Source organism: Tasmannia lanceolata, unplaced genomic scaffold, assembly GCF_043159265.1.
Source record: "Tasmannia lanceolata isolate RefF3 unplaced genomic scaffold, GAP_Taslan_0.1 ptg000015l, whole genome shotgun sequence".
NCBI classification, from domain to species: domain Eukaryota; kingdom Viridiplantae; phylum Streptophyta; class Magnoliopsida; order Canellales; family Winteraceae; genus Tasmannia; species Tasmannia lanceolata.
This window is the reverse complement of record NW_027518692.1, coordinates 39358233-39385260: the sequence shown is the minus strand read 5'-3', so window position 1 is coordinate 39385260 and position 27028 is coordinate 39358233. Positions and strand designations below refer to the sequence as shown.

At 38.6% G+C, this 27028-nt stretch overlaps 2 protein-coding genes across 4 annotated transcripts; both read right to left on the bottom strand.

Moving 5' to 3' along the window:
• Positions 1 to 529: 529 nt before the first annotated feature.
• Positions 530 to 13541, bottom strand: LOC143847181 (biotin carboxyl carrier protein of acetyl-CoA carboxylase, chloroplastic-like). 3 transcript variants are annotated; one of them, XM_077355914.1, is made up of 7 exons: positions 13291 to 13541; positions 5731 to 5805; positions 5606 to 5697; positions 5202 to 5529; positions 4706 to 4777; positions 891 to 956; positions 530 to 736 (listed from the first exon to the last, which is right to left on the bottom strand). In XM_077355914.1, exons 1-7 carry the CDS (start codon positions 13525 to 13527, stop codon positions 707 to 709), a joined length of 900 nt encoding a protein of 299 aa, XP_077212029.1. In that variant the 5' UTR covers positions 13528 to 13541; the 3' UTR covers positions 530 to 706. The 3 variants fall into 3 exon arrangements, with proteins under 3 accessions (XP_077212029.1, XP_077212030.1, XP_077212028.1); XM_077355915.1 differs by having other exon boundaries at positions 5606 to 5924; XM_077355913.1 differs by having other exon boundaries at positions 5606 to 5805.
• A 2453-nt stretch (positions 13542 to 15994) lies between these two features.
• Positions 15995 to 22660, bottom strand: LOC143847180 (uncharacterized protein At5g01610-like). The gene is made up of 2 exons (XM_077355912.1): positions 21990 to 22660; positions 15995 to 18225 (listed from the first exon to the last, which is right to left on the bottom strand). The coding sequence occupies exons 1-2, from the start codon at positions 22464 to 22466 to the stop codon at positions 18163 to 18165; spliced, it is 540 nt and encodes a 179-aa protein (XP_077212027.1). The 5' UTR covers positions 22467 to 22660; the 3' UTR covers positions 15995 to 18162.
• Between the last annotated feature and the right edge of the window lie 4368 nt (positions 22661 to 27028).

Here is a 27028-nt window from a genome sequence, read left to right as displayed (position 1 = left end):
CATTTCAAAACTTTCTAATGTTTTGAAAGATTTTTTAGACGAGCAACCAAAGCTTCTCCCACTAAAAGCACATACGTATTAGATAAGGCTCTTACTTGCATATGCTTAAAATTCTACTGGGCACCACACCCAAAATATATCTCCCGAACACTGACAAAAAAACTCAGTGGGGCCCACATTATTGGATGATCCAAACCGTTCATTGGTTGGGCCCCAACTTAAATGGGCAGCGCCTCAAACATCTACACCCTCTGACCTGTACATGTTTAAAAATTACAAGGTATACATCTTCTACAGATGATATTTGTAGCACAGGCTACCTAAGTTGTGGGGCCTACAAATGAACGGTTTGGATCATCCAACAATGTGGGCCCCACACAGTTTTTTTTCCAGTCTAGTTACATGCACGTCCGGGCACTATATAAAAAACTCATTAAGTAGGGCTTGCAACATGGAAGTTTTTACATAAACTTCAGAAGTGACGATGTTCTCAGCCTTTAAAAACAATTTCAACACTCAAGAAAAATAATTTAAAGAGTAAATAGGAATAATAAATTGATAATCATTCCCAAAACTAGTTAATTTAGCAAAATACTCACCCTAAACTCATTCCCAGCAAACCTCTGTCTGTAAAAAAGGAAAAAAAAAATCCTCAGCTGATAAATTAACAAGTAAAACTGACCTCTTCCCCAAGGCGGACAGGGCATCACCTCTGTGGTTCGATCACGAACAATGGCTGCAAAGAAAGCGGAAAACTTTTAAAAATGGCTGCAAAGAAAGCGGAAAAATATAAAAAAACGGTTGCAAAGAAAGCAGAAAATTTCAAAATTACATTTCATTCATACAAAAATACAGTGAGTTGCGACTATCAATTAACCACTGAAACTCACCATGTCCACACTGACAGGCTTGCCATCTTCTGCAAGGACCTCAACTATTCTTCCTGATTGATCAGCCTACAACAGAAAATAAAATAGTGAGGACTCAGTAAAAGAAAATCTTTAGACCATATTTGGCAACAATGAGAATATATTTCATGGAATGTTCGTGGGGTTAGTTGTGAGATTCATTTCACAACTAAACTTCCATGATCTCTTCCTGAACCAAACATGAATCTTTCAATTGCCCGTCCAGCTCCACTCATATTCATATTGGGGTGTGGGTTTACTCACTTGTAGAAAATATATGCCCCTATTATATTTTGATTTCCAACTCTCCTCCCACTGCTTGAGCTCAAGGTTTCATGTTCTATTTCACTCCCCGATGGGGGTTCTTTTTTTATTTTTTATTTTTTTGATGGGTCAGCTGGGGTTAGGTGGGGACCCCTACCGGTTTATTTGATAAAAAGAGAAAAAATACAGACATGGGCACAATACTCCATCCCTAACTCGAACTGCTCAATACCTATGAGTTACATAATCGACTAACCTGACGGGAGTATATTGGGGTCTTTGGGAACGCTTTGGCCAAGTTTTCTGTGGAACTTTCTACCATGATTCGTTGGATTCCTCCAAATCAGGATCCTCTTCTTCTCTGTCATCTTGCTCCACAGGGATTAAATTGACTAGATAATGGTCATCCGCCCATGTTACTTTCTTCCTTCGAGCTTTCTTGGAACGTTCTGTGGTATCCATTCATGGGATATTGAAGGAGTTTTCTAATTTTTCATCCCGACTCTCTTCCGGGTACTCTGTTTCTGAGGCTCTTTCAAATGAATAGTTTCCATCCGTGTCTGTTTCATCTTCAATTTCTTCATCCGATTGAAATAGAATAGTTTTGAGAAGGGAGCAAGCAAAAATAGTGTTTGTTGTACCTGCATATCCATCAGTTGAAGAAACTGAAACAGGGTAGAGAGCATTAACGTTTTCCTTTTCTTCTTCATCCTCCTTGTCTGAGATTTATCCTAGTCAAGCATGGATTGGGGGAGAGTATTCCTTCTACATTTTTATCGGGTTTATCTTCCTTCTGGGATGGATTGGGGAGGATAGTTTCAGCAGGTGAGTTTTCCGATTTGGGTTTTGAGTGCAAGGATTACCCTCATGGACCTCTTCTCTTTTCTTCTGGGTATGGGTTGTGTCAAGAGTGGATTCCAGTTTGGTGTGGGTTTATTGCTGGGGTTTTTGAACTGGTCTCCATTCTTGTTTCCTTTGAGAGGGTTTTATCTCTTCAGTATTGGCTTTGGGGCAGGATGTGGAGGAGTGGTCGAAAGTGAAACAGCTTGAGCAAGCTGATGGGCGCTATTCATACTCAACTGGTTGAATCACTTTACCACTTGGCTTGGCCATTTGGATAGAATCAGGGAATGAGAAATTTATATCTATTTCAATGCACACTCGAGCATATCTAAGCCTTGAAGCTTCAGAAGTTTGCGAGTCCATGTATAAAGGGTTTCCAAGGCAACTGGCTATTTTGCTTAATCCAGACTCTGTCCAGAATTTTAAGTGGAGGCGAGGGAGTCTGATCCAAATAGGGATTGTGGCTAAGTTTTGTTTCTCGAGAGCAAGATCTTAAGACGAACGTCTTAGGAGAAGTGACCGACCTTCGAAGCTATGCTATGTTTCTAGAATCTGAGAGCAATCTTCTTCCGAGGTGAATTTGGAAAGGAAGAATCCATGTGTGAGGGCAAACAGTTGGAATGCACCTTTTATTTTCCATGTCCTTGTGAAATGGTCTCTGAGTGCGGGGAAGTAAGGGCGCTTGCCCATAACAAAACCAACACGACTATTTGCCCATCTGGATTCTGCTTTATCTAATTCTTCCTCCTCAGACATGGCGAATTTTGATCCGTCTAGGTTCTCTGAAGGCTTTGCACATGAGGTGTGAAGCTGGTCTTGAGGTTGTTTTTGTGAAGAGGGCGCTCCAAGAGAGATGAGAACTTGCTGCTGGAATCTGCTTTTGAGGAAATCCATTTTCCGCCCATGAGATTCATTTGAATTTTCATTATCCAGAGGGGTGGCCTACATTTCCCAATTGGTTTTTTGTTCAGCGGGTAACCCGGTCTTTTTAACAAGTTTGGCTATATCTTTCTGACTTTGACTCTGGATGATTTCCTATGCACATTAGACATCTTAGATTTATTGATTTGAACCCTGTTCTTACCTATTTAATTGCATCCAATAGTTTTTATCTCAACCCTACTTGATGAAGATATGAGATTTCCCCTTTGGTTCTGCACCATCAGATGAACAATGATAACCCAACTAAATCCATCGCTGATATAATAGCTAGGTTCGGGCAATTGTATGATAAAGTCAAAGAGATGAAACCAACTGAGGTGTAGTTGAGAATTCAATCCAATCCACAACAAGGACAATTTCCTTATATCCTGGTGATGAGATTATCTGTGTATTGCAAGGGTGGGTGGGAGAGAGAAATTTCAACCTTTCTAATGGAAATAAAGTACTCAAATAGTAATATCTCGCCAGTACAGATTGGTAGTTACCCTTTTGAAGCTGCTTAACCCAGAATTCCACAAACAACCTATGAGAGGAAGTCCACTATACACCTTGAATGCAATATGGTTGTTCACACAACTCTGAACTAGTTATCCGATCAGAAATCCAAGTTCTGAACTGTGTTCTTGGTTTGTAGGGCATCCGTCTCTTTCTTTATGCTTCTATCATTGGCTGTTACAACTTGCAACAAGCTCAGCCAAGGAGAGAACTTTAGAGGGCAATAATGTCAGCTCCCTTTATTTATAAACAATTTAAGTTTTGACGCATGATTATTATTTTAAAGATTTTGCTACTCTTTTTTATCTTTTTTTTTCTCGTGGGTGAGGAAAGATCTGGCTACTTTTAAGTGTAAAACAAAAATTAATTAAATACAAACAATGTCTTTTAGTCATATAACATGTACTCTCATGATGCTACACTGCACACAACACCAATGTCACGCTCGTCTAGAAAATAGGAAGAACTCAAAACAGAGTTGGATAACCAACAATTACAAAATTAACGTAATATGGAGCATATCATATTAGTCAACCACATTATAGGACCACAGAATCCAACATGCAAATATTTATTCTACCCTTACATAAGAGGCTCAGTCTAGAAACAACAAACAATGAATTACAAACCAAGTAAAGCTCCCCGACAAAAACTCCTCTTTGACCTAAGATGCTAGATTATTCTTCCTTGCCAAATATCTCTTACTTTCTATTCTTCCCTCTTTTAACTCCAAGTCTCTCTTGATGTAGTTGTGCTCCACCCTAGACCTATCCCCTTCACCACAAATCCCTTTTTTAAGGACATCTCTCCCCAAAACACTCCTCTTGAGACTCTACCCAGCACACTCACCCTCCTCTTAAGTCTTTGTAACACTCGATTATTGTTGTTTGTTTTTCAAAGAATACCTGTACATTTTCTCATTCCTCCTGTCCCATATGAAGGCCTTGGACATTATACCTTTTTTTAATTTTGTGTTTCTTATGAATTCCTCAATATCTTTAACGCATTCCATTGAGCAAAGCATGTCTGATGGCAAGTTTTTGGCCATTTTTCATTTTCTTAGATTTGAAGAAAGTGCATCAATCGTATGTATACTCAACCATACCACAAGAATAAGTTTATTCCTTAACAGGAAGATTGCCTCCCTCATCTAAAACGAGGAACAAAATCTCCATAGAGAGATGGTGAATTACAATTTAATTATCACAAACATGAACTCTTAACATCACAACAAAGAAAGGAGATCGCCGTACCTCAATTTCATTCATCAGTTTCATGGCTTCAATGATGCACAGGACCTGTCCTTTCTTAACTTGATCTCCAACCTAAGGAAAGATTGTGTAAGCGAAAGCATGAAAGAGAAGAACTGCAATCTCAGACAGCCTTATCATATTTTCCCAGGAACTATGTCACAATATCGTTCTCGAGAATTTCTCAGGAAGGTAAAATCTCGGGATACATTAATTCTTTTTTATTTTTTCGGGTTTATATCGGGAAAATGATAGAAAGAAAATTATTTTAAAATATATTAATTAAGAAAAAAATAAAAATATCATAAAAATACCGTGATATCATCATGTTATTATCGTGATATTATCGCGGGAAATGAAAATATCGCCATATTTTTTTTAAATTCTCAGGATTATTTCGGGATTTAGTCGTTTTATCAAAATATTTTAGATATTTGTGACATAGCCCAGGAAGAAAGCATAAGCAAGATCCAATTCCCAACACTTGTAGAAGAATCACCTTTACAAATGGAGGTTCACCAGGTCCAGAACTTCGATAGAACGTTCCTGCCATAGGGCATTTAAGAGACGGAAGGGATGACTTGGCCGACTTGACAGCAGGTGGAGGAATAGGAGCCGGGGACGAAGAATGAACTGGGCCCGCAGGTGTTGGGGCAGCAACCTGTTGGGCAGGTGCATAATGTGATGATATAGCTGCTTGTGGGGAGGGCGAATGCATCATAACGACTGGAGTTTGCACCTGAGGCAAGGCCTCCTTTTTACGGATAATTAGTTCGAAGTCGCGTTGCTTCAACTGTAGCTCAACAATGTCTTTAGAGTCGACGAGCCTGGACAACAAATACATGAATGACATATTTTTAGGGCTAAACGTTAGATAACAAGGAGCAATGGAAAGGGGCGCACTTGACAATGCTAGCAACTTGAGTAAAAAACTCAGATATTGATTCCTCTGATGCTGATACTGCTGGAGAAGGCTTATGGGAAGAATTGATATCTTTTTGTTCGGATTCCGGTACTTCTGACTCGTTGGAAGGGTTAGCGGCAGCATTTGATGATCCATCTATAGAGGCCTTCAACGTAACAGATGGCTCCAAAAACAAGTCCTGAGAAGAATGGAAAGTCCGAAACATAAACCAGGTCTATGAAAAGACCTTTTACAGAACCTCACCTCATTCAACTGGGCTTTTGTAACAAGGTAATGATTCCAATTAGTCCGAAAAACCTAAAATGTGGATACAAATTTTAGTGCTGCATGATATATAAAGAATTCATGCAATCGACAAAGAAACTTGCAAGACTTTCAAAGATTGTCAGAATGTCAATCTAAAAGACACAAGTTTCAATGACAAAGAAAAAAACAAGATCATCCTCTAGAAAATAAACCACAGATTCATCCCAAAAAAATAAGTACAACTCTTCCAAAATACATACAACCAATAAAAAAAATGCCAACATAGAAGCAATTTCTTGGGGCGGGGTGGGAGGCGGTGATAAAAAGGATCTGATCTTGGTCTTTCTTTTGCCTATAAAAGGTAGAACATGTGGGTTTTTTTTTTTTTGTTTGAAAAATGAAATTGCCAAAGAGTTGCCAATTTGATTAAATCAACATCCAATGCAATTAGAAATTTCCAAGGCCTATCCGTAAAATCGAAGAAAATTTCTTCTCCTGTTTTACTACAGTGAAATATCCATCACTTCAAAACAACTTAGAGATGCCCTGGTAATCTTCCAAAGCACCAATAAGTCACACGGCATATTAGTAATCATGAAAAAAGCAATCAATCACTAGGTGGACCTCTCTAGAGCATGGTTGGTTGAAATTAAACTTTGATGGATATAGTATTAGTGACCCCGGGCAAGCTAGAATGGGGGGCTTTCTAAGAGGTGAGAACAGATCGGTTAGATGGGATTTTTCGGGTCTCATTGGGATTAGACTCCAATGAGACGAAAGTGAGGGTGGTGCTGGAGGAAATCAAGCTTACTGATAGTAGTGACTTGGGCAGACTTATTGTGGAAGCAGGGGCGGAGGCACATATAGCCTGAGGGGGGCCATGGCCCCCCCATTGACTTGCAAAATCCCTTTTGAGGGTATTGAAAAATCTATTTTATTACAAAAATTTAGTAAGCTGGACCCCCAATGACCAATGCATGCATTGTGTAAATTAATCTGGCCCCCCCAAGTGTCAATTCCTGGCTCCGCCACTGTGTGGAAGGAGGCTCCCTCGATGTTATTAAGGAGGATAGACGGTCCTTGGAGATTTGTGTCACTAATGGATGAGATTCTAGATCATCTGGAGGGGTTCCCAGTTCGCTTTACGCACGTTCGGATATCGGCTAAAAAATAGAGGCAAATCAATTACGGTGAGCGTGGAGATCTTTAACGAACTACCTCCTGGATCATATCCTAGTTTGATGTTCCTATTTTTTATTTTTATTTTTATTTTTATTTCGTTTCTGTCTCTGTATTTCTTCGACCACCTCTGTCGCAAGTTTTCTCCTTTCTTTGTTTAATAAAATCCTCACCATTTCAAAAAAAAAATGCAATCAATCCCTTCACTACTTAGAATCCGAATGATCTCTGTTGAGGATAAAATTCACCACCAATCGGGAGTGGACACATAGCACCAATGGAAGACGGACAAGTGGCAGGCGCCAACCAATAGCAAGGGCTCTAATCCTTTCTATAAAATAGGGCACAATCTCCAAGGTATGGAACTGAATCACTTTTGCATTCAGTCAGTTCTAGAGTTCTCATCAAAGAGCTCATAATATTGTTTCCAGATTAGACTAAAGCATCGGAGAGCCTCCCCGAAGTCCAAACTCTGGGTGCTTTTTACCATTTGTTCGTAAGCGCAAGTCATCTCCTCATGCGTGCTTCCAGATGGGACCCATTCAACCTTAGGTCAAATTTCAACGGCAACAGTTGGCAGTGTCCGTGGAAAGCAAAGTAAAAGCCAAGTCTGTTAGACGCACGCCCTTCATTATGGGTATTTTTGTCTTTGTATTCCACACTTACATATAAATATATTTTCATGTGGAGAGAGCATAACTCTTCCACGCCATTCTCTTCCTCTCATGCATTCTCTGTCTGACTTCTCTCATCATCTCTCTTTATCTTTCCATCATGTAGCTATCTGACATGGTATCAGAGCTTCAAGGTTGAAGATCGGGCATCTCATACTTGAAGAAATCAAACCCTACCTAATCAACCAAAAATCTAACCCTAACCCTAATCAGCTATAACCACAAACACTAACCCTAATCTTCCACTCGCACTACTCACTCCCTCCCTTTTCTTCCATCAGTACCACTCGCACCCCTCCTTTTCCTCCATAGCACCACTCTTGCCTTCATCAGTACCACTTGCACCCCTCCTTTTCCTCCATAGCACCACTCTTGCCTTCATCAGTACCTTTAACACCCCTCTTTTCTTCCATCAGACACTCACACTCACACCCCCACCCACACCCTATTTTTTGGTCTCTTTTTCTCCACTTGCACAACCCTAAACCTAAACCTAACCCATTCGCACCTCTCTTTCTCCATCATAGCCTAATCCCCACCCACCCGCACCCCTCTTTTTCCCACTATATTGACAAGTTCTTCTCCAAACAGTCCCTAAATCCTCCTTTTCTCATGTTCTAAACTAGTTATTTTCTCATTTCATCACATCGTTGGTTCCGGGACGTTGGTTGGTGATTCTACTCCATTTCTTCTATGTTTTTTGTGTATTTTCTTGTTCTCTTTATTTGTCCTGGAACCTTGTCTTTGTGCTTGCGATCATGATTTGTTAACAGACTTAGTTGTATGTTGGTGGTGATTGTGGTTTTGGTTATGGATGATTACTGTCGGTGGCTTTATTGGTGGTTACTTGTGGTAGATTTATTGGTGCGTGTTGGTTGTTGGTTAGCGATTTATGGGTTGAAACAATCTCGAGCTCGGGTGAACACTCATAAATTCAATGAGAACAGGCGCCATTACACTCTCTCCCAATGTCATATGGAGTGGCTGGTGCATCTTCAACATTCAGATAGGTAGCTCATTTCATGATGAGAGATATAAGATCGGGTTAGAACGAAAGCTAGCTTCAGAGCGGGTGCTTCTTTCTCTGAGGGCATGGCTTGGGAGGTTCGCAGTCATGCGATTTGGCATGAAACAATGCACAGTTGATTACTCAGTTTTCAGCTATCAGTCCACTGCTGGGCATATCTTCTTGATAGTATATGTGGATGATATTGTGATCATGGGAAATTACCAAGTTGGTATACGGATATTAAAGACTTTCCTCCAAGGAGAGTTTTCCGCCAAAGATTTGGGATTCCTCAGATATTTTCTTGGCATCGAGGTAGCGCGTTCTCGTTATGGGCTTTCTTTGTCATAGAGAAAGTATACTTTAGACATATTGGAAGAGAGGCTCTATGGGGGTAAAACCTGCATCAACACCTATGGATCCTAATGTTAAACTCCTTCCAGATCAAGAAGATTTGATGGAAAATCCAGGACAATACAGGAGACTTGTTGGGAAGATGATTTATTTGACAGTCACTCATCCTGATATCTCGTATATAGTGGGAATTGTTAGTCAATTTATAATTCTCCTCGCACATCTCATTGGGCAGGATCTCCTGCAGATAAAAGGTCTACAATTGGCTATTGCACCTTCGTTGGAGGTAATATGGTGTCTTGGAGAAGTAGGAAGCAAGACATTGCGTCCAAATCTAGTGCAGAAGCATAATACAGGGCTATGTCATACACCAGCGGAGAATTGATTTAGTTACACTTTGTCTGAGATTGGAATTTCATCTTCTGATCCAGCACGATTATATTGTGATAACAAATTTGCAATTTATATTGCCACTAATCCAGTTTTTCATGAGAGAACCAAACATATTGAGGTAGACTGTCACTTCCTTCGTCAGATAATTCAACGAGGCAAGATATGCAATATGTTCACTCGATCAGCTGATCAACTCGCAGATGTGTTCACTAAACCAGTAAGGCCAGCTAGGTTAAAGGATGCTTGTAACAAGCTTGGAATGTATGGTGTATACATTCCAGCTTGAGGGGGAGTATTAGATGCACGCCCTTCATTAAGGGTATTTTTGTCTTTGTATTCCACACTTACATATAAATATATTTTCGTGTGGAGAGAGCATAACTCTTCCTCTCACGCATTCTCTGTCTCACTTCTCTCATCATCTCTCTCTTTATTTTTCCACCATGTAGCTATCTAACGAAGTCAACAAAGTTTCCAGCCATGGAACCAAGGAGAAGTGGCCAGAACATGAGCAAGGACACTAACCGAGACGTGTACACCCACAGAGAAGGGTAGTCCCCTCCTACGAGTGGTTCCTAAAACCTGCTTCGTGAGTGCATAGGGCTGGCAATGGGGCGGGGTAGGATGTTGCATTCCCCGTTCCTGTCCCCGCCGAAAGGAAAATTCCCCGCCCCCGCTTTGAGGAAGGCGGGGAATCTCCGTCCCCGCCGCGAACAAAAAACCACACCTCAAAAAAACTTTTTAACGCCCATAAAAAAGAAAAAGACAAGCTATGTCTGTGCACTTATCAAAATATGGTAGTGCCAATATCACTAGCCTAAAAGAAATATTTATTGTTAACAAAAAAAACACTAAAACAGTACTAAAATAAGAGGATATTGATAATGGCTTGCATATTAAAACGGGGCGGGGCAGGTCCATCTCCATCCCCACTCTGTCCCCGCTTCGGGGAATTTTTTAAGTCCTCGCCCCCGTTCCAAGCCGGAGAATCCCCGCCCCGTGCGGGGCTAGGCGGATCCCTGTTTTCACGCGTGAAATTGCCAACCCTACAAGTGCAGCAGGTTGAAGCTGCCGACCCGACAGAATGGATTGATGACCTAGACAAGTTGTTAACCGGACCAGCTTAGTCCAACAACTGGCAGGTTGCAACACTGGTTAGCCCCAAGAAGAGAGGTCGGTCCAGGAAGGCCTACTCCCTCCCCCCCCGGCAACCAGAAGAAGGGTTGGCTCTGAGTCAGTCTCTAGCCCCGATCAAACTTATCGCCCTAAACACACTGCGCCTCGTTCCGTAGAGTTGATCTCTACGACAGCTCAGGTCCAAAGGAAATTCAAGGAGATAGATCGAAAGATCATACCCATCATAAAAAAAAGGTTGCAAAAGGAGAGGAGTTATTTTCAGGTGAGCTGACTTTTACCTAGGAAATCCTCTGAACACCGCTGCCCTAGGGGTTCAAAATGCCTCAGATCGATCGGTATGATGGGACAATTGACCATGTAGATCATCTGGAGCTTAGTTATTAAATTTGTTTCATTTCGTCCGAAACGAACAAATATTTTGTTTGGGACAATTGACCATGTAGATCATATGGAGCTTGGTTATTAAATTCGTTTCGTTTCGTCCTAAACGAACGAAATATTTTGTTCCGAAATGGAATGCCCTTTTTTTAATGATTGGAACGAAACGGCAAATAATCGTTCCGAATTTCAGTCCATTTCGTTCGTTTCGGTCAAAATCACGAATTTCGAACAAAATGGTACGTTTCATCCGAAATACTATATTTTAGTTGTGTTTCTTCTACTCTTTTTGTCTCTTCTTGGTTTTGTTCTCTTCTTTCCTCTTCTTAGTATTTACATGTAAATTAAGTAAATATCCATTTACTTAAGTTTATATGTAAATAAGGGAATACCCACCATTTGAATTTATTAAAAATAGTATCAAGACCCAATTCTAAAAGGATAAAATGCCAACTTTCCAGTTCTAGTACAAAATTCAAGAAAATCGGGCCAAGTCAAAATCTTAACTTCCAAACAATGTGGTATTTTTCCAATTTTAATAATTTATAAATTGTATCATGTCCAAATTTAAGCTAATGAGTCACACCGTGAAGCTTTGGGAGAGGGTAATTGAGCATAGACTAAGGTGTCAGAGAATCAGTTTAGTTTCATGCCCAGACGATCGACTATGGAAGCTATCTTCTTGATTGGGAGGTTAATGGAGAGATTTAGAGAAAATAAAAAGGACCTTCATATGGTTTTCATTGATTTGGAGAAAGCGTATGATAGGATTCCTAGGAGTGTTATGTGGTGGGTCCTTGAAAGGAAAAAAGTGCCTGCTAAATATGTTGACGTGATTAAGGCTATGCACGATGAAGTAGTAATTAGCGTCAGAACCACGGATGGCACGTCTAGTGAGTTTCCAATTACAATAGGATTGCACCAAGGATCAACTCTAAGCCCTTATCTTTTTACGCTAGTTATGGATGAGCTTATGGAGGGTATCCAGGATGAGGTGATGTGTGTATGTTATTTGCAGATGGCATAGTATTAATCGACGAAACCAAAGCAGGAGTAAATGCTAAGTTAGAATTATGGTGAACTACTTTGGAATCCAAGAACTAAGATAGAATATATGGAATGCAACTTTAGTAATGTAAGGAGACGGGACGAGAATGTAGTAAATGTGACTGGACATGAGGTACCTAAGTGGGATATCTTTCGCTATCTTGGTTCAATTCTACATAAGGAAGGAAGGATTGAAGAGGATGTTAACCATAAAATAAGAGCAGGTTGGTTGAAGTGGAAGCTTGCCTCAGGAGTTCTGTGAGGTTGTAAAATCCCTACCAAGTTTAAGGGAAAGTTTTATAAGACGGCTGTGAGGCCAGCTGTACGGCTCAGAATGTTGGGCCACCAAGAAGCAGCATGTGCATAAGATGAGTGTAGCGGAGATGCGAATGCTTAGAAGGATGTGAGGCCACACAAGGTTAGATATAATTAAAAATGAAGACATTCGTAAAAAGGTGGGGGTGGCACCAATTGAGGAGAAGATGAGAGAGCACTGTTTAAGATGGTTTGGACATATCCAACGTAGGCCTTTGGATGCTCCGGTGAGAAGAGGCGACTCGTGTCAAATTGATGGAGTAAAAAGAGATAGGGGCAGACCGAAAACAACTTGGATAGAAACAGTGAGGAAAGACTTGATAGCTAGGAACATAACAGAGAACATGACGGATAGGATAGAATGGAAGAAAAATGATCCGTAGAAGAACCCAACTAGAGCCAGGATTAGATTCCTTATTCATGAAATTTTTCCAAAGGTTTCATTTAGCCGACCCCAACTAGTTTGGGACAAAGGCTTTATTGAGTTGAGTTGAGTATCATGTCCAAACATTATTAACTCCCAAAAGCCGGTAAAAAAAATCTCATAATTTGGTCTTTAAGTAAATATTGGATGTTTACAACCTTGAGCTTAGAATGGATTATGTTGTTTCAATTTTTAATAATTTCTGGTTTTTTTTTATATTTTTCATATTTAAAAAAAAATTACATAAAGATTAACAAGAATCTTCCGATAATCCGATTCGGGAAGAGGGAAAAAAAAACTGCTCCTCGCAAACGTCTCAGATTCATCCTAGACCTCAATTTCCAGATCGGGAAAGAATCGTGCAATTTGAAGCCCAAAGGGGAGGAAGGAAAATTTAAAACAAAAAAAGCGAGGGTTACGAACTGGAGGTAAAAAACCTAAATGATTCGTAACGATTTGGTAATTTAAGGAAAGAAGAAGAAGAAGAAGAAGAATGAAGGTTTTTGTTACCTTGGTAGAGAAGAAAAGGTTCGGCTTGGAAGAAAGACGGAAGGAGACATTTGCCAGACCATTATAGCGTTGGGAGGATGAACACGAGGTATTTGTTACAGAAGGAGTAACTGATGAGGCTACTGTAAGAGATGAAACCATCTGATAGAAGAAGAAGAAGAAGAGAGAGAAAGAGAAAAGCGAGGAATGGGGCGGAAAACGGACGACAATACTGTGGAGAAACAAAACGGATGACATGGATGAAATATGGGTTTCTCGAATAACACAACGGATGACATCATGTACAACCTGTTTAGATTCCAACAATTTTATGGAAAAGTTTGGAAAGGAAAAATATTTCTATAAAACCTTTTTTTCTCTTAATAGTCCCTACATGATGAAAACTAATTGCTAAAAGGTCCCTAAAACTAACATACTTCAATTTTCTCCGTTAAAAATTTTAAAATGGCAAATTTACACCAACCCCGTTAATCTGTTTTAACTTATTTTGATTTCCTGGAAAAAAATTAGGAAATAGGTGAAAATAAATCTCCTATTTCCTAATTTATTTCCAAAAATATTGGAAGGAAAATCAAAATAAGCTAAAATCGATTAAAGGAGTTGTGGGTAAAACTGCCATTTTAAATGGAGAAAATTGACGTATGTTAGTTTTAGGGAACATTTAGCAATTAGTTTTCAAAAGTAGGACTGTTTGGAAAATATGCTTTTGTTAGGGACTATTAAGCAATTATTTTGCCATGTAGGGACTAATAAGCAAAAATCCCTTCTATAATTCTTACTTTTTTATACACTATAAACGATAAATTCAACCAACCCTATTCAATTTTAACTCCTAGGGACCTTCAATTATGATAATATCTCTCTAAATTAACCACATTCATATCATACTGCTCTAGATTTTGGAAAGAAAGTTTTTTTCCAATAAATTTTTCTACCAGAAATGTTTTTCTTGGACATCACTTTAATTTATCATTTCGCTCTCTAAATCATGTAAAAGAAATCATTTCCCTGGAAAAATTTTTATTCTTCCAATCCAAACAGGGCCCGATGGATTCAATTATCTAAAAAGGTGAAAAACTTTTGTTGGAATGTGAGTTTTTCATTGTTTGGATAACTCATTTTTCAGGAATTTTTTTTTCATGAGTTTTTAAATTTTCTTCTAAATATACAAAAAACGTGATTATACTTTGTTGTTTTATTTTTCTCAGGTATTTTTATCTTGGGGATTTTACAGTTTTACATTACTACTTTTAGGCCATGTTTGGATTGCAAGAAAAACATTTTTTGCGGAAAATGTTGATGAACTTATAGGCCTCTACTTTTAGAAATAAGAATGTTTATATATTGGATTAAAAATTTAGATTTTTAAACTAATAGGATTAAAAATTCTGATTTTTACCCTGATAAGATTAAAATATCAGATTTTTATGTAGGTCAATGGATTTTTAACCCGCTAGTTTTAAAAATTTATAATTTTATACAATAGGATTGAAAAGTCAGATTTTTATGCTAAAATAATTAAAAGTTTAGTAATCATTTTCTAGGCAAATAGAAGTTGAAAAAAAAAAAAATAGACTTTTATAAAAAAAGGTTGTATTTTTATGCTAGCGGGATTAAAAAGATAGATTTTTAAGCTAATAAGATTAAAATGGTGGAAATTTTAAGCCAATAGGATTAAAACTCGAAGTTTTGCATCAAAATAGTTAAAAATTTTAAGTTTATATGCTATAGACTTTTACGCGTATAGTTTAAAAAAAATAGATTTTTATAAAAAAAGATTAAAAAGTAAAAAAATTTACACTAAGGACATGTTTGGCAAAATTTGATTTTTTTTTTCATGGAATTTTAGTTTATTAAACGGTGAGAGATGGCTTGGGTTGGTGGATAAGGCTAGTATGTTGAATAGTGAGAGTCCGCATGAGGGTTTTAAGCATTTGTATTGTGATCACCTTGAGTTTGATCTTGTTCCATTTTCTTAGTTTTGTGAACATAAATGAATGTTGTAAAAGAAGCAGAATGTGAGTAAAATACTTATAGTGGACCATAAGGTTGATCGTATGCATGTTAGTGAGGATACTGACTCTTTGATCATAGAGAGGTTATTGGGTTGAATTAATCCAATGATTACATGATCCGTTGCTATTGTCTTCATTGAAGAAGAATAGTCGCAGAAGCATTAGACATAAAGTATGCCAATCATAAAGAATGAGAATGTGAAAGCCCACACTGGCCAATTGGGAGATGGTTAGAATGTTTCCATTTGTGGCGGCATGGGCATGAGCTCATTCTACAAGGAAACAATGGGCATGTGCCGTTCTAAAGATGTGCTTAACATTTTTTGATGAGCATAGCCATTGCTAAGATTAGAGGCTAATTTTGGAAGTGAAAAGATTGATGGAAGCTTGTGCATGTTGTTAATATATATAGCCCAAAGGTCCCTCTTCCCATACACTTCACTCAAATATACACTCACATCTCGTTTTGGAGAGCAACAAAGAGCGTGAGCTCTTTTCAAGTGCTAAAAGCTTCTATTTGGCCAAGAAGAGGGAGGGGAGAGAAGACCTTTTGGGTGCTTTTGAGAAGGATACCTCATGCGCTCGCTGGGAAAGCTTAAGCAAATGCCAACCATGGCTAACAGTATACTTTCTACCTCTCTTTAAGTGAATGTTAATCTTTCATTTTGATAGCCAAAGATCCAAAGGGATCCGATCATAAAGATTTATGTATAACAAATATAGCCTAGATGTACATTTTACCTTGCAAATTTAGGAAGACGACCGTTGAAAAAAGGTTACCAGACAAACATGAAATATAAGCTATGGCAATCTCTGCGAGGCAATGTTCAACTTCCTTAACCAGCAGAAAACCCTGGTCCCAATGGCTGCAAATCACAACCGTCAGTTCCCTCATCAATCGCCATTTCTCTGCCGATCATGGCGATGATACTGTCACTGTGCTGCTAGTCCTGGATGTTAAAACCATTTTCTAAAAGCCCTCAGATGTTTTTCTTGAGCAGTACTGGAAGCTTCAACGGTCATATGAACTTCACTTGGATATTCAGAAAACTATGGAGTTAAGATTGACCCTGTTGAAGGATATCTCTCATTAAACCTGTTCCAGAATACATGCCCACCATCCCTTTCAAATCTCACTGATTCCTTCCCTGCAAGCATATGATATGTAAGGATACAGAGCAAAGATCGCGGGTGCAACCAAACATAGATGGGAAGGCCACTCTTCTGTTTGACCAACACTGTTACAGAATCAAGCTCATGGTTTATTTTTCAAAAAGGAGGACCATTCCAAACCAACCATCAAACACTGCCTTCCAATGCAATAGCATAGTCTTCTGCTTTAACTGGTCATTGCCACAATAGCAAACCCGATGAATGAAGTTCGTTTTACAGCTCATAGCCAAATTTAATTTGTAGGCCACACACACCACTAGTAAAATCCTTATAGATGAACTTTCCTGGATTACGGAAACTTCTCCCCTTGGATTCAAGCCAAATCTCTAGTATGGGCTCCTCTAACTTCAAGAGAAGAATATTATCATACCAGTCTCCTTTCATGATGTTATACTGTAAGGTAAGGAAATGTGTACATATTGCAGTGTTACCCAACTAGATTTCATAAGAGGAGGAGCCCTGGCTTGCTTTCCCTGTTTTCTGATCAAACAGTTTATACAAACCAAGCACCCTTCTTGCCATTTCTAAACCATATCCCACAACAATCGTGAAGGAGAACAGGAGCAAACCTCTCTTATGAGGTTGGCATCATTGGATCTTCAGAAAGGATTACCTTATGCAATTTAATCATCAATGAAGATGTACATCCCAGTAACACCCCAATGCATTATCGCACAGCGGGTGAGCTTTTCGTGTCATTTGCAGCATTGGCATCCCTTAGCCTTCACAGGCTTGATTCCTCTAAATCTGTCTACCCCAACGGAAAATTTTTGGCTCCTTGAAAAATGACCCGCTTAGTATGATAAGATGTAGGGATTACCCTTATACCTTGAGATGTACACCCAACTGCTACTATAAAACACACTTGCTCATGCATTGAGGAATTCAGTACATAAAATTAAGTATGGAAATGGCTACTGACTAAAACATTCAAGCACAAATTGGTTGAAACTTATAAAACAGATGTATTTCCCTTCCCTGCACTTATGTTTCATTATTCACTCCTATATACAAGCCGACTACAGAATTAAATTTGAAACAGTAACTTAAACTAAAACACAGGCAACAGAGATCCCAATGTGGCTAACACATTAAATCAAATAAAGAAAGAAAGGAAGCAAATTTCATTTTCCTATGAAGGCTATGCACTACTGGCCTCATTCTAAGATGAGCATGGATATTACATAAACACAGATATTTCTCGCATACACAGAATTAATTCAGCAGCACTCACCATAGTAAAAGTAGCCATTATGGAACCATCCCAACTGACGACATATAGCAGAGACAACTCGACCGCTTCTTTTCAAGAAAAGAGTACATCTCTTCACAGAGAATTTTGTAAGATATAAAATGAACAACCAGCACAGTATAGAAGAGAATTATTCTTTGAAATCACCTCAAATGGTTACTCCATTCATTTCAACCCACCTTTTACCATCGTGGGCATGGCAGTTCGTAGGAAGTGATTATCTGATCCTCCTTTCTTCGTCTGAATCAAAATTGTTCCTGTGGGGATGGAGGGAACGAGCCGCCCAACTAGTCTGCACTCTAATTCAAGCACACACCATACAAGCATATCCTAACCAAAACCACAGATTCACTTAGACAGTCCTTAACGGGAAAGGAAACCCATCCATTGCAAATCTATCTGCACTCCTTAATGGTAATAATGCGGAAAATTCTATACAACGGCTCTTTGGAAATGCTCATAGTTGTATTCATACCGGAGCTTTCTAGATTCACCCTGCAATTCTCAATAGGAATGGAGTTGTCAGAGCAATTTCAAACAAAGAAGAAACATTGATATTATCAATAAGAAAATTTGACTTGATCAGATGAATTCAATAAATCAATCAATTGTTTTTTTCTTTTCAAGTGACAAATCTCAGTCCTCATGTTCAAGGCAAGAGGAGAGAGAAGAAAAAATAAGGTCATCCAGGAAATCAGTGGAAAGGAAAAAGAAGAAGACTGAGACAGACAAACTTACATAAATACCAAGAAGCAGAAACCCACAACAAATATGTAGAAAACTCTTACATGCCTAGATAGGTCCCCCTTAGGATGAAATTGATAAATTAGTTTAGATATTTGGAGTTTGTAGAGATTTCTTGGTATGGGTAGGAGTCCTAGAGATAAGGTTTAAGGTGTCTAGATTAGCTTGGGTAGGAGAGTTTTACAAGAAGTGGCAAGTGAGTTTTCTATTTGGTATAAATAACACATAAGTAGCCTTTTTCAAAATTAACAAAGAAATTTATCTAGAAAATTGTGTCTTTGCACACGGAGGACTGACCCTTCCGTCGAAGCGGGTCAAGAGGCTGATCTTCCCTTGTGAAACAACCAATTACTCTAAAAGCTTAAGCTGTTAGAGTTGGAGTTATTTAAACATTTATACTTCAACACTCCTCCTCAACTATGGCCTCTTTTTTTTTGGGTTGGCCGTACACGTGGCACATGTGGCCCCTCTTTTGGGTTGGTCATACATGTGGATTTTTAATATCAAGGAGTCATTGGGTTCTGTGTTGTAAATATCTGCGCATTTTTTTTTGAAGGTTATATATCTCCGGCATTTTCAAAATATAGTGATTTTTTTTAATGGCAAAACACAATGATTTTGTCGTGACATTTTGATAAAACGACAAAATCCAAAAATAATCCCGAGAATTTAAAAAAACATATATACCGATATTTTCATTTTATTCATTTACCGCAATAACATCACAATATTTTTAGGGTGATGATATTTTCACCCCCTGCAGTACTTGCACACCCCCCTTATAACGCGATTTGACATAAAGTCGCCCACTTTTCACGTCAAATCAGGTTGTAAGAGGGGTGTGCACGTAATGATATTTTAAAATAATTTTAGCATTTTTTGTTAGAACCCGTCTTCTTTCTTTAGATCAATTCTATTGAAGTAGGTTTCCTTATTTTCCTTTTCGTTTTCTACTTATTTTTATATCCAATTTCGTTCTGCTTAATTTCTAAAACATGTAGATGTCGTATGGCTTGGAGGCCTCAGTTTCCTCGAATTAACTCATTCTTTTCTCTATCTTTCTCCTATTTAATTATTCTTCTTCTCTATTTTCTGTTTTGATAAAACAGTGTTCTATCAAGTTGGTATCAAAGCATTTTTCTGGTGGATGCCTCTCATGCTCCTTCAAAAGAATGAGCTTGGAATCAAAGATCTAAAGGCTTACTCCCTGACTACAGGCAATAAGAATGGGTCATCCTCAAAAGAGCAAGCCTAGGAAGCGAAGTTAGATGCAAGGGATGCATAGATCGAATCATGGCTTGAATCAAGAATCCAAACCCTCGAAACGAATATATTAAAGATGTTTACAGAATTTCTCTCTCAAAATCCCAATCCTCCAAAGGTGATGGCCACCCAAGATAGAATTGATCTAGTGTTTGAATCTACCATTGTGCATAGGGATCGATCTGAACAAGGCGCTACAAACTTTCATGATCATACCGATGGACAAGATAATCGAGGAGGCGAAACATATATTGATCCAGATCAAAATTTTCCTCGCATGAAAATAGAGTTTCCGTGATGGGATGGTACAAAACTAGTTGGATGGGTGTCCTGAGAGGAACGATATTTCTGATTCTATCTGACGACGAAGGATCTCAGGGTCGCAATCGCTTCCATCAATCTGATTGGATGGTAATGATCTAATTGGATGGATGATACCCAATGGTATGATTGGTTTAAAGCAACATTCCATGGAGTTCCAACCAAGAAAGGATTCGTGGAGGTTCGATTGGTTCGTTTTGGCCCATATGGGTACGAATATGTCCATGGTTAGTTGAATATCAAGGCCGCTGCGAATGCCTCTCCAATTGAGCTCGAGACTGGTTAGAGCAGTAATTGGTTGGGACGTTTGTAGCAGGACTCTGTCCAGACATTAGACAGGAAGTAAAGATGTATTATCCTCGCACTTTGACGGCGGCTATCTCTTATGCACGATTGCAAGAGGAAAGAGACGTTCATATGAAGGCTCTACTACTGGACCCCCTGATCTACTTCGAGAAGGTCGCATCGCATCCACGGTTCGTAACATGCACGTGAAGCGATTGATGGAAGAGGAACTCAAGGACCAAATGACGAAGGGGCTAAGTTGGCACTGTGATAAGAAATGGCATTTGGTCATCATTGCGGACAAAAACGGCTTTTGATGATCAAGCCAGTGGACGATCCCAACGGATAGGATGAGGATAAGGGTTGATCAGGGTTGATCAGATCATGAGGATCCTGATCAAGAAGGTGGTGATGATATACTTGCCATTTCTGTACATGCTTTAGTAGGAAATTCTACTCCCCCCACTATGTAGGTCAAGGGATACATCAAACGTGAGCACATGATGATTTTAATTGACTCGGGTCGTACAAATAATTTCTTAACGTTAGGATTGCCAAAAGACTCTTGCCCTGTTGAACACTCTAATAAATTTGAGGTTAACATAGGAGATGGTCGAACCTTAATTAATATGGGAAAATGCTCCAATATGAAAATTTCCATACAAGATCAAGAGTTAGTCATAGATTTGTTTCTATTATCGATAGATGGTTGTGATCTAGTCCTGGGAGTCTGGTGGTTGCGTACTCTAGGAGATATTACTTGAATTTTTCCAAATTTCTTATGCAATTTTCATTGAAGGGGAAAAGAGTGACTATTAGGGGAAGAGGTGGAAGAAGCGCGACTACGATCAGCAATCATCGTATGGAAAAGCTAGTGCGGAAGGAGCATGATGCCTTCCCAATGCAACAGAAATTCCAGAGTTTATTACTAATCGACCTTGAGGACAAGGTTGAAATTAAGGGTGGAGGAATGCTATAACTAGTTTTCCTTCATCAGATCATTTCTATTGTAGTAGGTTTCCTTATTTTCCTTTTCTTATTCCTTTTCTTTTTCTACTTTTTTCTATTTCCGATTTTACTCTCCCTAATTTCTATAACATGTAGATGGTGTATTGCTACTCAGCAAGGAAATAATCACGTTTAGTGCTATAGCACATTGGAGGCTTGAGTTTCCTCGAATTAACCCATTTTTTCTTCATCTTTCTCCTTTTTGATTATTCTTCTTCTCTATTTTCTATTCTGATATAACAGTGTTCTATCAGTTTTTCCAGAAATAAACCAGAAAAAAAAAATTAAAAATTATATATCCAGAGATTTTCCTTCGCCGTGAAATTCCCGAGAACGATATTTGTGACTAAGATTGGGTTTTGAATCTAAAACCTGCTGTCGTGAGGCAATAGCTCTGATACCATGTGGGACAACCAATTCCTTCAAAAGCGTAAGCTTGTTATTTAATCATTTATACTTCAACATCCCTCTAAGAAGACCAATCACGTCGCGAACCGATTCGGGTTCATAACAAAAACCCAGATAAAAAAGCCTCACTTCCAACAAGGCAGAAATCAAAATCAAGAGATAAAAAAGAAAATCATCAGAAATGAATAGCAGATTGATATAAAAGGGAAAAAGAAGGGACAGGAGAGAACCTGCAGTGGGAGCCCAAGTGGGTGGTTGTTGCTGGCCTCTGCCTGGCAATCCGGCGGAGTCTCGAAAAGTGAAAGAGAAAACTGCTTATAGACAACACCAACATCAAAATAAATCAGACCAGAACTCGGAATATCTACACGAATCCCTTTAACAGGGAACCAAAGGAAGAGTTCTTGAGCAGAAATCCCAGAGAGTGCCCTGATCTGGCCATAACTCAAAGTCCCCGACACATTCCGATCATAATGAACTTCATTTTCAAATTTTGCATTACAAGCCTCATCTAAATAAACCTCAAATCGGCCTTCATCATCGAAACTAAAATTGCTCACACCCTTTGGGAGTAAACCTATAGGAAGACCATTCAATCGAAGAACTTCGTATATGCTGGATGAATTCTTGCTCTGAGAATTTTCTGCTAATATGAATGATTGAGAGATAAGGAAAATGAGAAATATGCAATAAGTGTGAGGAAGCATCGTGTTGTTTATCTTTTTATCTCTTTTCTTTCTCTCTTTGAATATAAGAGAAAGAAGGGAGAAATGAGTGTTGGGTTTTTGAGTTTTTTTTAGAGGATTGAATGAGAGAGGGAGAGAAGAAGAAGATGAAGAAGAAGACGGATTTTGCCAGCGAGAGGCCAGATGGATGCAAGTGGAGGGAAAAACAATTATTGAGTGGGGACTACAGGCTGTTTTATGTGCGGTTGTCCCTTCATTCATCATATAGGAACAACATCTTTTATTAGCTGTTTCTTAGCTTTTTTGGAATAATTACAGCCTTTAAATTACCTAATTAGTTTTTAAAATTTGTAAAAGATAAAGGAGTGTTATTATCAAAATTACTCAGCTTGAACAGAAAAATTCCTAAGCTTGCAGTTGGTGGGGGTACAAATGGGCCGGGCTCAGCCCGAAGTCGATGGACTCGAACCGATTTTGGATCAGGTTGAGTTGTTGTTTCCTCCGATTGGGTCCGGTTAGAGTTGGGAAAGGCCAACCCAATTTAATTTCAGGTTGGATTAGGGTTGAGGCACTGGGCAACCTGACCCTTCCTGAACCTACCTTACCCCTGATCCTCTAATTTTAACATGATTTTCAAGATCGTAGGATGATTTTTTTTTCTTTTTTTTTCTATTTTGCTTCCTGCCAGCCTGACCCGATTTGGAAAATAAAGTTAGATGGCTTCTGTTAGGGTTAAGAGGTTAAGGTTGACTCTTCTCGACCCAAGGGCTTGAGTTGGGTCGACATAATGCTCCTCAGATTGGGCTAGGATTGGCTTCAACCCGACTCAACCGCCATTGGGCGAATTATCAACTTTGTTATTAAGACCATCATGATTTGTTTTTTTTCCCCATGGAATGTTAGCTTACCCAATGGTGATGGAGGGTCGTAGAGGGATGGGGGAGGGGGGGAACTCCACTCAATATTTTCCCTATTTTCTATAAACTTCTCACCCTCTCCTCATCCATGCCCTCTCAAGTCCCTCTTTCTCCAGTCCTCCTTAACCCTCGCTTACCACTTGAAAAAACATTCATGGAAAAAAAGTTTCATGGTTGCCAAAACATTGCAAAGGTCTTAATATAATTATAAGGGACATAATTCTCTTACGCTCTGTTTGGTTGCTGGTTTTTTTTGTTCCCAGGATTTATGTGGGTAAAGGTTTAGTGGTCACATCAGCTTTTTCTTGCTGACATCAGCAAAATCTTGTCTTGAAAATGGTGTTCTCTCTTTCTCTCTCTACCCTCTCTCTCTCTCCACTCATCATAATATCTTTCTCTAATTAATGCTTGTCCCTTCTTTTGTCTCCTACCTTTACCCACATAAATCCCAGGAAAAAAAAAAAACCGGCATCCAAACAGAGCATTGGGATTTGCTATGGAACATCTCGGAAAAGCATATCCCTGTTAGCTGTTGCAAGAGAGAGCAACCATACAGGCTCACTTGTCATCATATTTTGTCCTATTCATTTAATTAATCTGAGGTAGCTTCTCTCACATGCAACAGCCAGCGGCGAAATGCCATTTTGTGATGGTCCCTAACAAATCCCAATATCTTAGGTAAGTTTTATGGGGAAGTTATGTATTGGCCCCTTTTTTGCTACTTGGGGCAGCCTCTTTTACAGTAGAGGGGCTGTCCCAAGTAAAAAAAAGGGAGGAGGGATATATAATAAATATCATTTCCTGTTTTATATTGTACACATTTGATTTGAGACATAGATGTGAAGGTTAAACTAGTCTTCGGTAAATAAACAACACCAATAGTTAATGACGAAAATACCCCTGTTTAATGCTTAAACTTTTAAACAAATGCCATTATCACTGAAACCCTCGTTGCCACGGGATAATATTTGAAAATTCATTTCTCTTGTAGGGTTATTTTGGTCATTTTCTTGGACGATAAAATCAGCCCCCGAGAAACACGGGCGCATTTCTTGTCTTTTAGCACAAAAGTCACAATCGTCTGTCCCTTTTCTTTTTTTCCAAGATACGTGGAAAAATCTCATCCATTATGTGAGAGAATTGAATTTTAAGTGATAAGGAAAACACTTGTGAAACGGAATCCGGTGGTGAAAGTAAAGAAAATGAGCGAGGGGTTTACTTACTCTCACAAGTTATTTCTGTATTTGTGGGGATACGTGGCTTCCCTTTTGTTTTCTTGCACACATGTTACGGTGGAGGGCTCTGTGTTTTCTTTTTTCCGAACGGGATTCCCTCATTTAATGCTGGTAATGGCAATACAACAAAAGTGCCGCCTAGATATTTGATTCAACATCAGCACGGATTGGAATCCTAGTCCATTGGAGCCGAGTCTGCTAAAAGACAGAGGAAGGGAGGTCAAATCCTTATAAAGAAGTAAATAAATCTTGAAAAGGTCAGATCATCAGTCATATCACTCTTGCTTTTATTTTTCCCATCTTATCTTAGGGAGTAGGCTGTTGTTGGATTAAATATCTAAGACTTGCAACTTCAATACAAGCAGGTTTGCCAGGTACCATATATAAACTCCATGTTTTCGTTTGGCTGAAACATGAAACAAGAAACAAGAAACTAAACTACCTCTCTCCTCTTCTTCTTCGTCTTCTTTTTTCTGGTATTTATATTTTCTATATTTTATCTTTTCTTCTTCTTCTTCTTGTCAAACTCTAGAGTTTTCTTCCCTTTTTTTTCTACATCTTCTTCTAGAAGAGGGCGAGCCTTACTAAGGCTGTTCCATTATGTCCTGGTGGTAACGGGTTCAAGTCACGGAAACCTCTCTGCAAAGCAAGGTTAACGCTGCGTACATCTAGCCCTCCTAGATCCCATAATGGCGGGAGCCTCGTGAACTGGAGTTTATTAGTAAAAAAATGAGTTTATTAGTAAAACAACTCAACTTTTTATGCCTTAGATTAAAAAGTCAGATTTTAAGCCGTTAGGATTTTATTTTGATAGATTTTTATGATTTTAAATCAATAGAAGTTTATTTTGCTAGATTTTTATGTCGATAGGCTAAAAACTCTGTTTTTTATGTTAGATTAACAATTTTACGTTGATAGGTTAAGTGCTCAATTTTTTACACGGACAGATTAAAAAGGCAAAATTTTCATCGATAGTATAAAAATCTATTTTTATGCCAAAAGAAAGAAAAAGATAATTTTTGACACCGAAAGGATTAAAAACACAAATTTTTATGCTGATAGGTTAAAAATGGAAGGCGATGAAATAAATGGAAATGAAGAGGAATCAAAATAAGCAGAAAAAGAAGAATCGGAAGGAAAAATATAGAAGTTGTGGTCTAGTCAGTAAAAGTTTGGGTCATCTTGGTAGAAGATAAGGTCGACTCCAACTTTTACCGAGTGGACCCAATCTTTTATCGATTTGATATGATTTTTGTCTATTTAATCATATTTTATGAATTTGACCCCCCCCCCCTTCTTTTATTTTTACATATTCTTCTTCTTTCTTTCTTTTTTTGACGTCTTGCCCTTGTCGAAGGAGTGGTGGTGTAGGTGAAAAAATAGAAAGAAATTAAAGAACAAGAGGAGAGCACTTCCATCTCTTTACCGTATGGCGCAAGATGGATATGATATCGAATAAAATGCCATCCGCGGGAATAAAATACAATTTTTTCATAAATTATCAACCATTCTCCATCGCCATGGAATCCATGGAGAGAGAGAGAGAGAGAGAGAGAGAGGTAGTGCTTGTGATTTCAATGTGGGAGAAAGGCTTACTATATACATTTTAAGATATGACTAGCTATGCAGATGCTTGTCTCTTAATTAATTTAAAAGTATTACTTTATTACTTTAAGGAGTTGGCAAGTTCTAATTCAAAGTCTTCGAGCTAACACGTTTAGCTAGGTTTGGATCAACGATGTTGAGTTTGGAGTGCAAATACAGATGCTTGTGCCAATGTCAAAACTAAGAGGGTATAAAGTCTAAAAGCGTTTGGTGCCTTTGTACGGTTATTAAAATGTGGAAAAGTAAAAAAAAGTTGGCTCTACTTCTTTGATCAGTACAATACTACGTGAAGGTGGCACAATTAAAACTTGTAGATCGAGTCCCAAATCAGACCTAATCCTGGGTTAGAAGTAGGTGTGTTTTTCTATTCTAGAGAACCAAGCATACGTTCATAGACAGGTGCACTCTCTGGTTACGAAATTTGGAAGGTGTTCGACATTAAACTCGTCTGATTGGAACTCGATCGCAACTTACGTGCATGATCAGAAAAACATTTTTGATGGAAAAATTTTCTTCCCACAATTTTAACCGCAGTAGTATGATTTTGATTAATCTATAGGGATATCATCATAAATGGGAGGTCCCTCTAAATAAAAATTGAATTGGGTTGGTTTAAGTTATCTTTTTACTGTGTAATAAAAGTACGGAATTCTAGAAATATTATTCATTTCCAAACTTTTCCATCAAAAATGTTTTCTGATCATTCACGTAAGTTGCGATCGAGTTCCAATCTGACGAGTTTAATGTCTAACACCTTCCAAATTTCATAACCAGAGAGTGCACCTGTCTATGAACGTATGCTTGGTTCTCTAGAGTAAAAATCATA

Bases quoted from the DNA above. Each gene is read 5' to 3' on its own strand.
- LOC143847181 (XM_077355913.1), bottom strand. From the start codon at position 13,527: ATGTCATCCGTTTTGTTTCTCCACAGTATTGTCGTCCGTTTTCCGCCC. The intron at 4,778-5,201 runs GTGATTCTTCTA...ATCTTTCCTTAG, and splicing joins GTGAACCTCCATTTGTAAAG to GTTGGAGATCAAGTTAAGAA. The intron at 957-4,705 runs GTACGGCGATCT...TTTCTGTTGTAG, and splicing joins AACTGATGAATGAAATTGAG to GCTGATCAATCAGGAAGAAT.
- LOC143847180 (XM_077355912.1), bottom strand. From the start codon at position 22,466: ATGCTTCCTCACACTTATTGCATATTTCTCATTTTCCTTATCTCTCAA. The intron at 18,226-21,989 runs GTTCTCTCCTGT...TGAGAATTGCAG, and splicing joins CACTTGGGCTCCCACTGCAG to GGTGAATCTAGAAAGCTCCG.